Consider the following 13,223-nt stretch of genomic DNA (forward strand, 5'->3'; position numbering starts at 1 on the left):
TTTTTTTCTTTCTTTGCTTTGTTACCTTCGAGGTAATGTGTTTTGTTTTGTGTTTATAATCTAGTGTAAAACAGTAGGGGTGAATGTAGTAGTGTGATGTTGTTCCCCTAGATTATGCACCAAGTTGCACACAAGGACAGTTCAACTAGGCCAGGTCAAGAGGGGATGTTAATAAGTTAATAATAATAATAATAATAATAATAAAAATTCAATGTGGGTTTTATTTAATTACAGCTGCATAGCTAATGTAATTTGTTGGTGTACAAACATTTTTATATATCTATATTGTAAATACACCTAATTGTAAAAGTTTTGTATATTTTGGTTTGGTCCATCGCGGGTTACCTGTATTTATGTACCCTCTTATTGTTCTCTTTTGCCTGACCTTCAACTAGCAAGGTATGTTGTCCTTGGCGCCGTAATTTGTCAATATAAAACTGTGGTAAAGTTACACAAAGTGCTGTTACCCAACTATAGGTTTTGTTACAATGTGGACAATATAAAGATTTATGTTAACAACTTTCACCAAGCTCGCTAATTTGGGTACCTATTGTAACTCGGGAGTATTTGGGTCAGTGTTTGAGTGAGTTTCTATGTGCTCACGCAGGTGCCCGAGAGCTGTGGCTGCACGAAGGGCTAACCTATTGTGTGTTGTCTCTTCGTCTACAGGTATGTCTTTTATTTTGTCAGAATTATGTTGTATATCATTTTACTTGTATTGTATAGTGTGTTGTTAGGCACTGAATGTGTGCATGCAGCACCTGTTCTCTTTTGCCTGACCTTCAACTAGAAAGGTGCCCGAGAGCTGTGGCTGCACCAAGGGCTAACATAATTTTTTTGTCTCTTCGTGTGCAGGTCGAATAAAAATTATCCAACCATCAGAATTCCAGTTGTGGCAGTGTCCTAATTAAAAGTACACAACGCAGAACGAACCACGCTACATATGCATAATGATGTAGTAAACAACATCGCTCTGCGTGGGAACTTTTGGTGGGGGGGAAGTAGCCTTTATAAGTCTCCATGGTGGGTAAAGACCATCACTTCGTTGTCTTGTTGGGAATAGTAATAATTTGTGACAGTACGCATTGTATTAGTCTAACGGTTGTTTTTAATTTAGTTTCTCACATTAAACAGACATTTGAGAAGGATTTGAGAAGCGAATTGCTTGCAGTTGTACCTATGACACACAGACACACTAAAGCTGTACAGTGTAGTTAGAAAAGTCAATTTACATTATTTGCATATGTGTTCCCTTTTATTTACAAATCGAAAAATGTAACATTTGAAATGAATGTGGCAGAACAGTTAAGCATAGAGTTCCTGTGGGAGTCTTCTCCTTCAGTCTTTTTGCCTCCTATGCCTCGTTTCCTATTAGATGGGATTTTCCCAATGCCAAGTTCACCTGAGACAGCCGCTATCCAGTGTCATGTGTTGCTGAATTACAGATCTCGCTATCCCAATGTCGCTGCTGTCCATGGTGCTGAAATATCCAATCTCGGCTATTTGCGTACATAGGACCATCCACACTTGACACCACACACACAAGTTAATGCTAATATCACACACACTTTTGAACATTGCACAACCTGCAACAAGACACTGAAACAGCACTTAATTTCAAGTTTGTTTGTTTCTGAATAAAGATGCGAAGAATGAAATCAATGTGTGGAAGGAGATTGGACAATGTATAGCCATTCCCTATAGCTGTATTTGACTGGAGCATGATCAGATTGCTTTGTTTCAGCCAGAATGGAAATTTGGTCTGAGAAACTATGCCCATTATAGCATGACTATTTCAGACAGAATTCACTTAATATTGTCTGTAAAAATATAAATAAGGCAATGTTTATATGACCCCCTTTCAAACATTCACATATTTATCATTTTCTTGCAGATATACAGTGCATTCAGGAAGTATTCATACCCCTTAACTTATTCCACATGTTGTTTTCTTACAGCCTGAATTCAAAATGGATTCAATTATAATATTTTCTCTCACGCAGCTACATACAATACCCCATAATGACAAAGTGAAAACACGTTTTTGAAATTTTTGCAAATGTATTGGAAATGAAATACAGAAATATCTCATTTATATAAGTATTCACACCCCTGAGTCGATTAAAGCTGTGTCTTTCTGGGTAAGTCTCCAAGAGCTTTGCACAACTGGATTGTAAAATATATGCAATATACATTAAATAGACAGACATTTTTTTTTTTTGCCATAAGTTTTCAAGCCGAATTAAGTCAAAACTGTAACTAAGCCACTCAGGAACATTCAATTTTTCGTCATTTAGCAGACGCTCTTATCCAGAGCGACTTACATTATTTATTTTTTCATACCCCCTGTGGGAATAGAACCCACAACCCTGGCGTTGCAAACGCCATGCTCTATCAACTGAGCTACATCCCTGCCGGCCATTCCCTCCCCTACCCTGGACGACGCTGGGCCAATTGCGCGCCGCCCCATGGGTCTCCCGGTCACGGCCGGCTGCGACAGAGCCTGGATTCGAACCAGGATCTCTAGTGGCACAGCTAGCACTGCGATGCAGTGCCTTAGACCACTGCGCCACTCAGGAGACTTCAATGTCATCTTGGTAAGCAACTCCAGTGAATATTTGGCCTTGTGTTTTAGGTTATTGTCCTGCTGAAGAGGGAATTTGTCTCCCAGTGTCTGTTGGAAAGCAGACTGAACCAGGTTTTCCTCTAGGATTCTGACTGTACTAAGCTCTATTCCGTTTCTTTTTATCCTAAAAAAGTCTCTAGTCCTTGCCAATGACATGCATACCCATAACATGATGCAGCCACCACCATGCTTGGAAATATGAAGAGTGGTACTCAGTGATGTGTTGTGTTGGATTTGCCCCAAACATTACACTTTGTATTCAGGACATAAAGTTAATTTCTTTGCCACATTATTTGCAGTTTTACTTTAGTGCCTTATTGCAAACACAATGCATGTACAGGTTTCCTTCTTTTACATTTACATTTTAGTCATTTAGCAGACGCTCTTATCCAGAGCGACTTACAGTTAGTGAGTGCATACTCTGTCAATTAGGTTAGTATTGTGGAGTAACTACAATGTTGATGATTCATCCTCAGTTTTCTCCTATCAAAGCCATTAAACTTTCTAACTGTTTTAAAGCCACCATTGGCCTCATGGTGAAATCCCTGATAGTTTTCCTTCCTCTCCGACAGCTGAGTTAGAAAAGGACGCCTGTATTTTTGTAGTGACTGGGTGTATTAATACACCATCCAAAGCGTAATTAATACCTTCACCATGCTCAAAGGAATATTCAATGTCTGCTTTAATTGTACCCATCTACCAAAAGGTGCCCTACTTTGCGAGGCATTGGAAAACCTCCCTGGTCTTTGTGGTTGAATCTATGTTTCAAATTCACTGCTGGACTGAGGGACCTTATAGATAATTGTATGTGTGGGGTACAGAGATTATGTAGTCGTTTGAAAATCACTATTATTGCACACATAGTGAGTCCATCTAACTGATTATGTGACTTGTTAAGCACATTTTTACTCCTGAGATTATTTAGGCTTGCCATAACAAAGGGGTTGAAAACTAATTGATTAGATTACTAGATACTAGACTCTGTCAATATGTTTTTGGAAGTGGCTCTGCATTTCTTGCATACACATCATATTTATGTAAGGATTATGACGACCTTCTAAAAGGACAAAGCTGTTTATGTGTGTTCCCTTGTCTACACTGTCACCACATCCCTCGATGTGTGCAAACAGAGCATCTATATCAGGGATGGGCAACTCCAGTCCTCGGGACCTGATTGGTGTTACACTTGTTCCCCAGTCCCAGCTAACACATTTGACTCTAATAATCAAGTACTCATGGGCTTCAGTTTAGAATGCAATAAGTTTAATCAGCTGTGTTTGCTAGGGATGGGGAAAAAGTGTGACACCACTCCGACCCCCAAGGACTGGGATTGTCCATGCCTGATCTATATGGTAGGACCAGTACCAGATTAATATGGAGGCGAAAGAAACGCACACCTATTTAGGCGAGGTGCTGGCTATTGGAGTAGAACACTTGAAAAAGAAAAGGAGAGCCGCACACTCTAGGAGCTCAGATGCAATAATTTAATAACTTAATAACCAACGTCAGGATACCCTGATGAAGACAGCTTGTCTGTCGAAACTTTGGTTATTAGGTTATTAAATTATTGCATCTGAGCTCCTAGAGTGTGCGGAAAAAGTGTGACACCACTCCGGCCCCCAAGGACAGGAATTGTCCATCCCTGATCTATATGGTAGGAACAGTACCAGACCTGAATGAATGTGTCTGTTTTGAATATTCACGGAGACAGAATGATGTGGTTGATAGCAGAGACGTCATGCCCAAAGGGGGCACAGGGTCACCTGCCCCCTCAGATTTGTGATGTTTAAATTTGTATTGTTATTTTTTCTCTGTCATACTACTAACCATGAAGTTGGCTTTAGCTAGCCCAGATAGGATCCCATTCTCCCAACCTAATAACTACACTGAACAAAAATATTAACGCAATATGTAAAGTGTTGGTCCCATGTTTCATGAGCTGAAATAAAAGCGTGAAATATTTTGTTTGCACAAAAAGCTTATTTTTCTCAAATTGTGTGCACAAATTTGTTTACATCCCTGTAAGCGAGCATTTCTCCTTTGCCAAGATAATCCATCCACCTGACAAATATGGCATATCAAGAAGCTGATTAAACAGCATGATAATTACACAGGTGCACCTTGTGCTGAGGACAATAAAATGCCACTCTAAAATGTGCAGTTTTGTCACACAACACAATGCACAGATGTTTCAAGTTTTGAGGCAGCGTGCAATTGGCTTACGGACTGCAGGAATGTCCACCAGAGCTGTTAACAGATACTTTTATGTTAATTTCTCAACCATAAGCCAAGGCGGCTTTAGAGAATTTGGCAGTACTTCTAACTGGCCTCACGACTTCAGACCACTTGTAAAGCAGCGTATGGGCGAGCTGTTGGCTGATGTCAACGTTGTGAATGCTCCATGGTGGCAGTGGGGTTATGGTATGGGCAGGCATAAGCTACGGACAATGAACACAATTGCATTTATCGATGACAATTTGAATGCACAGATATACCGTGGGATAGTGTACGTGCACAAAGTGAGTTTGTAACATGTATATCATTCTTACTTGTTGTTCTTTATATTTACTACCATTGCCTATTGTAAGTTGCCTCTCTGTGTTTTACTGTGTTGTGTAATACTCCGCAGGTAGCATTATGCCATTAATACAGCTTTTCCTTTGTTAATAGCGTTGTTGCTCTACTTGTGCTATCAGATATTGTGCATATTCATTACCCCTGTTATCTGTCCATTACAGGACTACTATCATTCCACTACCTTTCCATGTCCATTTCATCCGTGTGTGTCAATAAAGTATCCTTGAATGTAACTCTGAAGTTGCCTTATTCCCCTCTTACCGGGGGAGGTGAAAGCGCAACCTGGTCTCAGAACATTTCGTATTATTCTGTATGTACAAAGCTGTGATCAAGGCAAAGGGTGGCTACTTTGAAGAATCTCAAATCTGAAATATATTTTGATATGTATAACACGTTTTTGGTTACTACATGATGCCATATGTGTTATTTAATAGTTTTGATGTCTTCACTATTATTCTACAATGTAGAAAATACACAAGACACAGAGGAGGAGAAACTATCCAACACCCTGGGAGAGAGAATGAGTGACCTCAGTCGAACTCACAGCCAGAAAGATGGGTTAGATACAGGAGAGGAGGAGGTTACCCCGGATGCCATCACCCCTGCTCCTGTGAACAAGGAATGAGAGGGGAAGCCTTCTAATCAGGCCAACGGGCAGGCGGAGCGAGAGGTCATAGTGATAGTGATTCACACCCAGAGAGAGACAGACAACCCATACAACCTCTTGGCTGAGATTAACCACACAGAGGTAGAGGCAGAGGGCCTTCAGGGCAAGCCAGTCAGCCTGCCTGCTCTGATCCTCAAGTCAATTGTATTTAAATTCATATTCATTAAAGATTTTTAGTCAAGACTTGAAAAGTGCCATTTATTTTAAATTATAATTATTCAGTGTCTGCAACCCTCAAGAACCAGGGTGAGTCTGGGTCCCCCTTTAACTGGGCAAACACAACTTGCATATTGTCATAGACTAGGCCGAAACGTTAATCTTTTAACCTTGCTTAAATAAAACAATGCATTTTTAATAGTGAGCAAGAGTTTTCTATGATGATTAAAAAAAAATTGTTGCGCCCTCCACTTTTTTGTCAAATAATACATCTAAAAAAAATGTAATAAGTTAATTATTAAAAGCATTAAAATTGGGATTGGGATGTTTCCCACCTATTTATATAACCTACTCCACAAAGTTTAGAGAAATGTTCTGAAATTAATTAAGAATTTAACAGAAGAAAATCAGAATTGAAGGCAACTATAATGCAAAGAATTTAATGGTATATGGTTCAATCCTGTTTCTGGTCTAATGAATAATTAATATTGTTCCTCCTCTTCCTTGTGGCAAGCGCAGCAGCACACTGCCCTCCAAAGCCTGCAAAAAAAACGCTGGACTGCCCCTTTCCTCGCCCTGCATGGAACATCCAGGGTCACGTCCTTGGTGACGTGTGGGGTGACGTCCAGGGTGACCACAGCAACATCCTCTGGAAAGGGACAAAAGCGGGACAGAATGTAAATAAATGCAAACCGTAGGTTCTAAACACTGGCCAGTTGAATGGGATCTTTTATTTCAGCTCATGAAACATGGGACCAACACTTTACATGTTATCATGATGAACAGCACCTGTCAGAGTGCTTTCGATAAGTCTTACTCACCTGCTTGGATGTCAGATGGCAGAGTGGCGTAGACGGCCACCAAGAGAGGCTTTTCTTCAGGTGTGACGTCCACAACCTCCAAGAGTGAAGAAGCAGGGTATGCATCTGTGTTAGGGGTGAGGTCCACAAGCTCCAGGCTGGAAGAAGCAGGATCTGCCTCTGTGTTTGGGGTGATGTCCACAACCTGTAGGTGGGAAGAAGCCGGGTCTGCATCTGTGTTAGGGGTGATGTCCGCAATCTCTAGGTGGGAAGAAGCCGGGTCTGCCTCTGTGTTTGGGGTGATGTCCACAAGCTCCAGGTGGGAAGAAGCCGGGTCTGTCTCTGTGTTAGGGGTAGTTTCCACAACCTCCTGATAGGAAGAAGCCGGGTCTAACTCTGTGTTAGGGGTGATGACCACAAACTTCAGGTGGGTAGAAGCAGTCTCAGCCTCTGTGTTAGGGGTGATGTCCACAACCTCCTTGTGGGAAGAAGCCAGGTGTGCCTCTTTGTTAGGGGTGATGTCCACAACCTCCAGGTGGGAAGAAGCAAGGTGTGCCTCTTTGTTAGGGGTGATGTCCACAACCTCCAGGTGAAAAGAAGTCGGGTCTGCCTCTGTGTTAGGGGTGATGTCCACAACCTCCAGGTGGGAAGATGCTGGGTCTGCCTCTGAGTTATGGTTGATGTCAACAACCATACGGTGGGAAGAAGCAGGGTCTGACTCTGTGTTAGGGGTGATGTCCACAAACTTCAGGTGGGTAGAAGCCGTCTCAGCCTCTGTGTCAGGGGTGACGTTCACAACCTCCAGTTGGGAAGAAGCCAGGTGTGCCTCTTTGTTACGGTTGATGACCGCAATCTCTAGGTGGGAAGAAGCCGGGTCTGCCTCTGTGTTTGGGGTGATGTTCTCAAGCTCCAGATGGGAAGAAGCCAGGTGTGCCTCTGTGTTAGGGGTGATGTCCTCAACTTCCAGGTGGTAAGATACCGGGTCTGCCTCTGTGCTACGGGTTTTGTCAGCAACCTCCAGGTGGGAAGAAGCCAGGTGTGCCTCTGTGTTAGGGGTGATGTCCAAAACCACTATGTGGGAAGAAGCCGGGTCTTCCTCTCTGATACGGGTGATGTCAACAACATCTAGGTGGGGAGAAGCTGGGTCAAACTCTGTGTTAGGGGTGAATCCCTCAACCTCCAGGTGGGCAGAAGCCGGGTCTTTCTCTGTGTTAGGGGTGATGTCCACAACCTCCGGGTGGGAAGAAATTGGGTCTGCCTCTGTGTTATGGGGGATTTCCACAACCTCCAGGTGGGAAGAAGCCTGGTCTGCATCTATGTTAGCGGTGACAATTAAAATCCTGATTGGCTCTACTACTACAAGGCACCAGGATGTCATGACAAAAGGCATCTGTCAGAGTGCTTTCTATGAGTGCTACTCACCTGCTTGGATATCAGCTGGTAGTGTGGCGGAGAAGGCCACCACTAGGACAGGGGGAACTCGCAGGGTGTCTGCAGTAGGCTGGAAGTAGCTTTTCACCTCGTCCGCCACAAAGGCACAGACAGAGCTCATAAAAAAAGGGGTCTTGAGGTCATCCAGGGAGAAGGACTGGCTGATTCTCCCGAGGATCGACCTCACAGAGTCAAAAGCAGCAGCCCGGGAGAAAGGGGTGTGAGGAGAAGAGGCCTTCAACGTGTTGGAGAGCTTCTCCCCTACGGCCACCACCATACTCACAGCCATCCCGCTTAGGAGGATGGGGTGATCTGAATGGCCTTCCTCTGGCTGAAGCCACAGGGCCAGGAGGATCCTGGGCACCAGCTCCACCACCACCTGGGATGGGCTGAGCAGGTTGCTACAGGGCTTATTGGACAGCTTGTCCAGAATGCTCCTCACAGCTCTTTCCACGATGATGTGGACCTTGGGGTCGCTGAAATCAACAAAAAGCAGCAGAGAAAGCTAAACGATGTGCAATGTTCACACAGAGAAAACTGCCCTAGTTATTTTCTGCATAGCTCCAGATGTGTAGATGAATGGAGCAAGCTGTATGCAGGGCAGTACATGGAACTCACATGTCAGCGCCAGCTGGAGAGGTGGTGTGCATAGAGCGGCGAAGCTTGCAGACAGCCTTGTGCTCCATGTCAATCATTTTTAGGCAGGTGTTTACTTCCCAGGTCTGCCGTAAGAAACAGGAAGTCCCATTAGTGTAATTTCACAACAGATATATTCTGCTGTACTGACTAGTTGTTGAAAGGCGAGAAAGGAGCTCACTGACTGATAGTCTAAGTCTCTAACTCTCATTCTCTTACCAGCCGAGCGAGTTCGTTCCCCTCCTCCAGGGTTTCCTTCCACACCCTTCAAATAAAACACAAAGCATTTCAACTTTCCTGGCTTCCTATTTATCTGTTGTTTATTTTACCCACACCTCCTGGAGTGCTGCTGGTGACAGAGAATGGCAGTGAAGGTGAGAGCTGACGTGGTACTCACCTCTCCCTAAGGGATTTTTTGCCCTGAGACACCAGCCAGTCGCTCATGTGCTCCATGGTGACATGGGGCGAGACCTGGCCTCGACTCTGGAGCAGCAGATAGTGGACCATGAACTTCTTCTGCAAGATGAGGTAAGGTGTGAGACCGTGCCACTAAAGACCATATAATGTGCTTTCAGAAGGCCTCCCGCAACATTTCACAACTGCTCATGTCTCACAATTTGCAAGTGATATTAAAAACTCTTATGACCATCTTCTCTAAACTGTCTTGAAATAAAACTCTTGTTTTGGGATTAAATCTATCTCTTTTTTTCTGTGGTTACTGTTTTTGTGGGATGAATCTTACCTGTTTATTATAATATGCTTCCTCCCAGCAGGCCTGCAGAGTCTGCAAATAAAGGCTGCTTCTACAGAATTCCTTTGAAGATAATTAAAATAATTATGCTTTATTAGGTACATTATGCACAGGCATTTACAGTATGCCAAAAGGAATATCTCCTAAGATTACCTTAGTGGGACCATAAGTGAACTCAGGAATGCTCCCAACCCTATCCATGGTCAGAGGGGGACGAAATGCAGCGCTATAAATATACGGGATGCTTTAGAGATAACAGGAATGATTTAAAGTCGCGAATGATCAATGCCTGTGGAGTCGTCCAATATGCTGCGCTGAGAATTGAGTTGTAGGCGATATTTGGATATGTTTGGCGCAATTTACATGTTTACATTCTATTGCCATGGAGAAATTGAGTTTCTAGAACCTGTTTTCTTCTATGTCTTTATTTCGTGAAATATTAAGATCTTTATTTTGTCATAATGTGTATATGAGGACGTTGGAGCCCGTTCCGATTCATGACGCGGTTATCCAGGTGCATGTTGCATAGCCCTACTAATCCAACCTTGGCTTACAAGTTAAATTAAATTAGTAGATATGCCTATACAAATCTATTGACCACATCCATTTAAATAAATGATTGTCAATTGAAAATGTGGTAGTTGTGTTATCCTGTTGTGCGTGTCAGGGCTCCTCTTAAGCACGTTATTCCAATATTTCCTAGAATTGACGCAGGTTACACTTTTGCAAAACTACTAGGTTAAAAATAAGAGCATGAATGACAATAAAGGTATGACTTGAATTATATGTGTAGTAGTGTGATGTTGTTCCCCTAGATTATGCACCAAATTGCACACAAGGACAGTTCAAGTAGGCCAGGTCAAGAGGGGATGTTCATAAGTTAATAATAATAATAATAATAATTCAATACGGTTTCTTTATTTAATTACAGCTGGATAGCTAATGTTATTTTTTGGTGTACAAACATTTTTATGTATCTATATTGCAAATACACCTAATTGTAAAAGTTGTGTATATTTTGGTTTGGTCCATCGCGGGTTATCTGTATTTATGTACCCTCTTATTGTTCTCTTTTGCCTGACCTTCAGCTAGCAAGGTATGTTGTCCTTGGCGCCGTAATTTGTCAATATAAAACTGTGGTAAAGTTACACAAAGTGCTGTTACGCAACTACAGGTTTTGTTACAATGTGGACAATATAAAGATGTATGTTAACAACTTTCACCGAGCTCGCTAATTAGGGTACCTATTGTAACTCGGGAGTATTTGGGGCAGTGTTTGAGTGAGTTTCTATGTGCTCACGCAGGTGCCCGAGAGCTGTGGCTGCACCAAGGGCTAACCTATTGTGTGTTGTCTCGTGGTGTGCAGTTATGTCTTTTATTTTGTCAGAATTATGTTGTAAATCATTTTACTTGTATTGTATAGTGTGTTGTTAGGCACTGAATGTGTGCATGCAGCACCTGTTCTCTTTTGCCTGACCTTCAACTAGCAAGGTGCCCGAGAGCTGTGGCTGCACCAAGAGCTAACATATTGTGTGTTGTCTCTTCGTGTGCAGGTCGAATAAAAATTATCCAACCATCAGAATTCCAGTTGTGGCAGTGTCCTAATTACGTGACCTGCCGACTGGTCAGCTCAAGCCGACCGCCGGAGCTGTGCATGTGGATGAGGTGCACGACATGCGCATGTGAATTTGTTGATGGTTTACAGTAAGTGAATATATACTGTAAACAGTGAAAGTGAATGTAGCATATTCATTAGATACAGGTATTCGTGGTTATTTGTATGTTTTGGATGAATTTGTTTTTTGCATTTATTTTTTGGGTTATTTGAATGCACTAAATTACATTGTATTTTAGTGCTCTGTTGAGCCATGGAAGATTCTCAAATCCATAAGACATGTTATGCTGGGGATTTTAGTGTGGGTAGAGGGAGGGGTGTCCTTCCATTTACACCAATTGTACAGTCAGCTCCTGGGAGTAGAGTGTTTGCTAGTCCTGAGTTTGCAAGCACTGGGAGTGGTAGGCTGTTTGTTCCACCTGACCAGGGTATCCCACCTCTGTCTTTTGATGTGCCATCATCCACAGTACTCAGTGATAATGGGACTAATCAAATGTTCTGGTTCTGTCCCCGTCTGGCAGATTAGTTGTCCACTATTTAAAACCCTTTCTGAAGCATTTGATATAAAGTTGCAGCCTAGTGCAGAAATTGCTATTTTTGGAGTACCAAACAACTATCCTTCTCTGACCAATAGACAGCTAGATGCCATTGCCTTTGCCTCCCTGTTAGCCCGCAGAAGGATTTTATTGGATTGGAAATCTATCAATCCTCCCTTAGCCTCTCTTTGGCTCAAAGATCTGAAGCTGTTCCTAAAATGAGAAAAAATGAAGTTACCATTCGAGGGTCAACCAACTCATTTTATTCCTCCTGGGACCCGATGATATCCTATTTTGAACAGCTCCAAACACTTCCTCCAGATTAGTACTCTTGGCCCCACCTTGAGATTACTGCTATATAGGCCTATAAAATCACTTAATCACCTGAAATTGTTAGGCTATTACATTTTTGCTTGAAGTAACGTTGTTGTATACTTTTGTTTTGTTTTCTGACATGTAACTCAATTACTTTCCCTTTCTTTTTAAATGTGTTTGGAGGCATTCTGGGGGGAGGGGGAGGTCAAAGGGGGACTAAAAGGGGAGAAATGTACCATGTCTTTACATGTTATCTTTCATTCATTGTGAATACAAAATATATAATTTTAAAGGGAAGGCTTTGAAGCCAGATTTAGCGGATTTTGCTGTTTAGTTTTCCTCAACCTGTGTTTTGTTTCTCTCTCCTCTCCCTGTTAGATGGTGAGGCTGCTTCTCTCCAGAGGATCCAACATTAATGCCTTTGACAAGAAGGATCGCCGAGCAATCCACTGGGCTGCTTACATGGGTGATGAGTTTACCACATCATTTACATTCTGACTAATGTCCTTTATACCAATGAATGAATGAATGAATGGACTGTGTGTTAGTCTCACAGCTCAGCTGTATGAGCCACGTCTAGTGTGTTATTATGTCAGAATCATGTACTAAGTAGGTTGATTAGATGTTTTCAGTTGTACTAACATGATGTAGGTGTTGCTTATGGTGCTGTGTACCACTGTAAACTAATCTATCTCTCCCTCTCTCTGCCTATCTCTCTGTGTTTGTATCTCTGTTTCTCTCTTAACCCCCCTCTCTCTCTCTCTCTCTCTCTCTCTCTCTCTCTCTCTCTCTCTCTCTCTCTCTCTCTCTCTCTCTCTCTCTCTCTCTCTTTATCCCTCCCCCTCTCTCTCTACCATAGGGCACATTGGGGTGGTGAAACTGCTGGCCTCTCATGGATCAGAGGTGTCCTGTAAAGACAAGAAGGCCTACACCCCTCTCCACTCTGCAGCCTCCAGTGGAATGATCAGTGTGGTCAAGTACCTGCTGGACCTTGGTGTGGATGTGAGTCAACACGCATTCAAATGTGTAGGGGGTTTTCATAATAGTAATGAAGAGAGAGAGGTTAGAGCCAGTGATTTGGACCAAGGGGTTTTCATAACCAAGTAATGAAGA

The 13,223-nt window shown here is 42.6% G+C and overlaps 1 protein-coding gene and 1 pseudogene across 2 annotated transcripts in view; one reads left to right on the top strand and one right to left on the bottom strand.

The window, feature by feature from the left end:
• The window catches only part of LOC311135400 (2-hydroxyacyl-CoA lyase 1-like), a 105,625-nt pseudogene extending 102,418 nt beyond the window's left edge, over positions 1-3,207 (top strand). Inside the window, exons 11-12 of the transcript in view lie at positions 608-669; positions 3,199-3,207. The product of the transcript in view is annotated as a 2-hydroxyacyl-CoA lyase 1-like (transcript). The remainder of the gene's footprint in view (positions 1-607; positions 670-3,198) is intronic.
• On the bottom strand, positions 3,204-7,573 carry LOC311135401 (uncharacterized protein; the record flags this gene model as incomplete). Its single annotated transcript, XM_084169334.1, has 3 exons — positions 6,848-7,573; positions 6,580-6,675; positions 3,204-3,217 (listed from the first exon to the last, which is right to left on the bottom strand). The coding sequence occupies exons 1-3, from the start codon at positions 7,518-7,520 to the stop codon at positions 3,204-3,206; spliced, it is 783 nt and encodes a 260-aa protein (XP_084025460.1). The 5' UTR covers positions 7,521-7,573.
• Positions 7,574-13,223: the final 5,650 nt, after the last annotated feature.

Source organism: Coregonus lavaretus (genome assembly GCF_964263955.1).
Source record: "Coregonus lavaretus genome assembly, chromosome: 9".
NCBI classification, from domain to species: Eukaryota; Metazoa; Chordata; class Actinopteri; order Salmoniformes; family Salmonidae; genus Coregonus; species Coregonus lavaretus.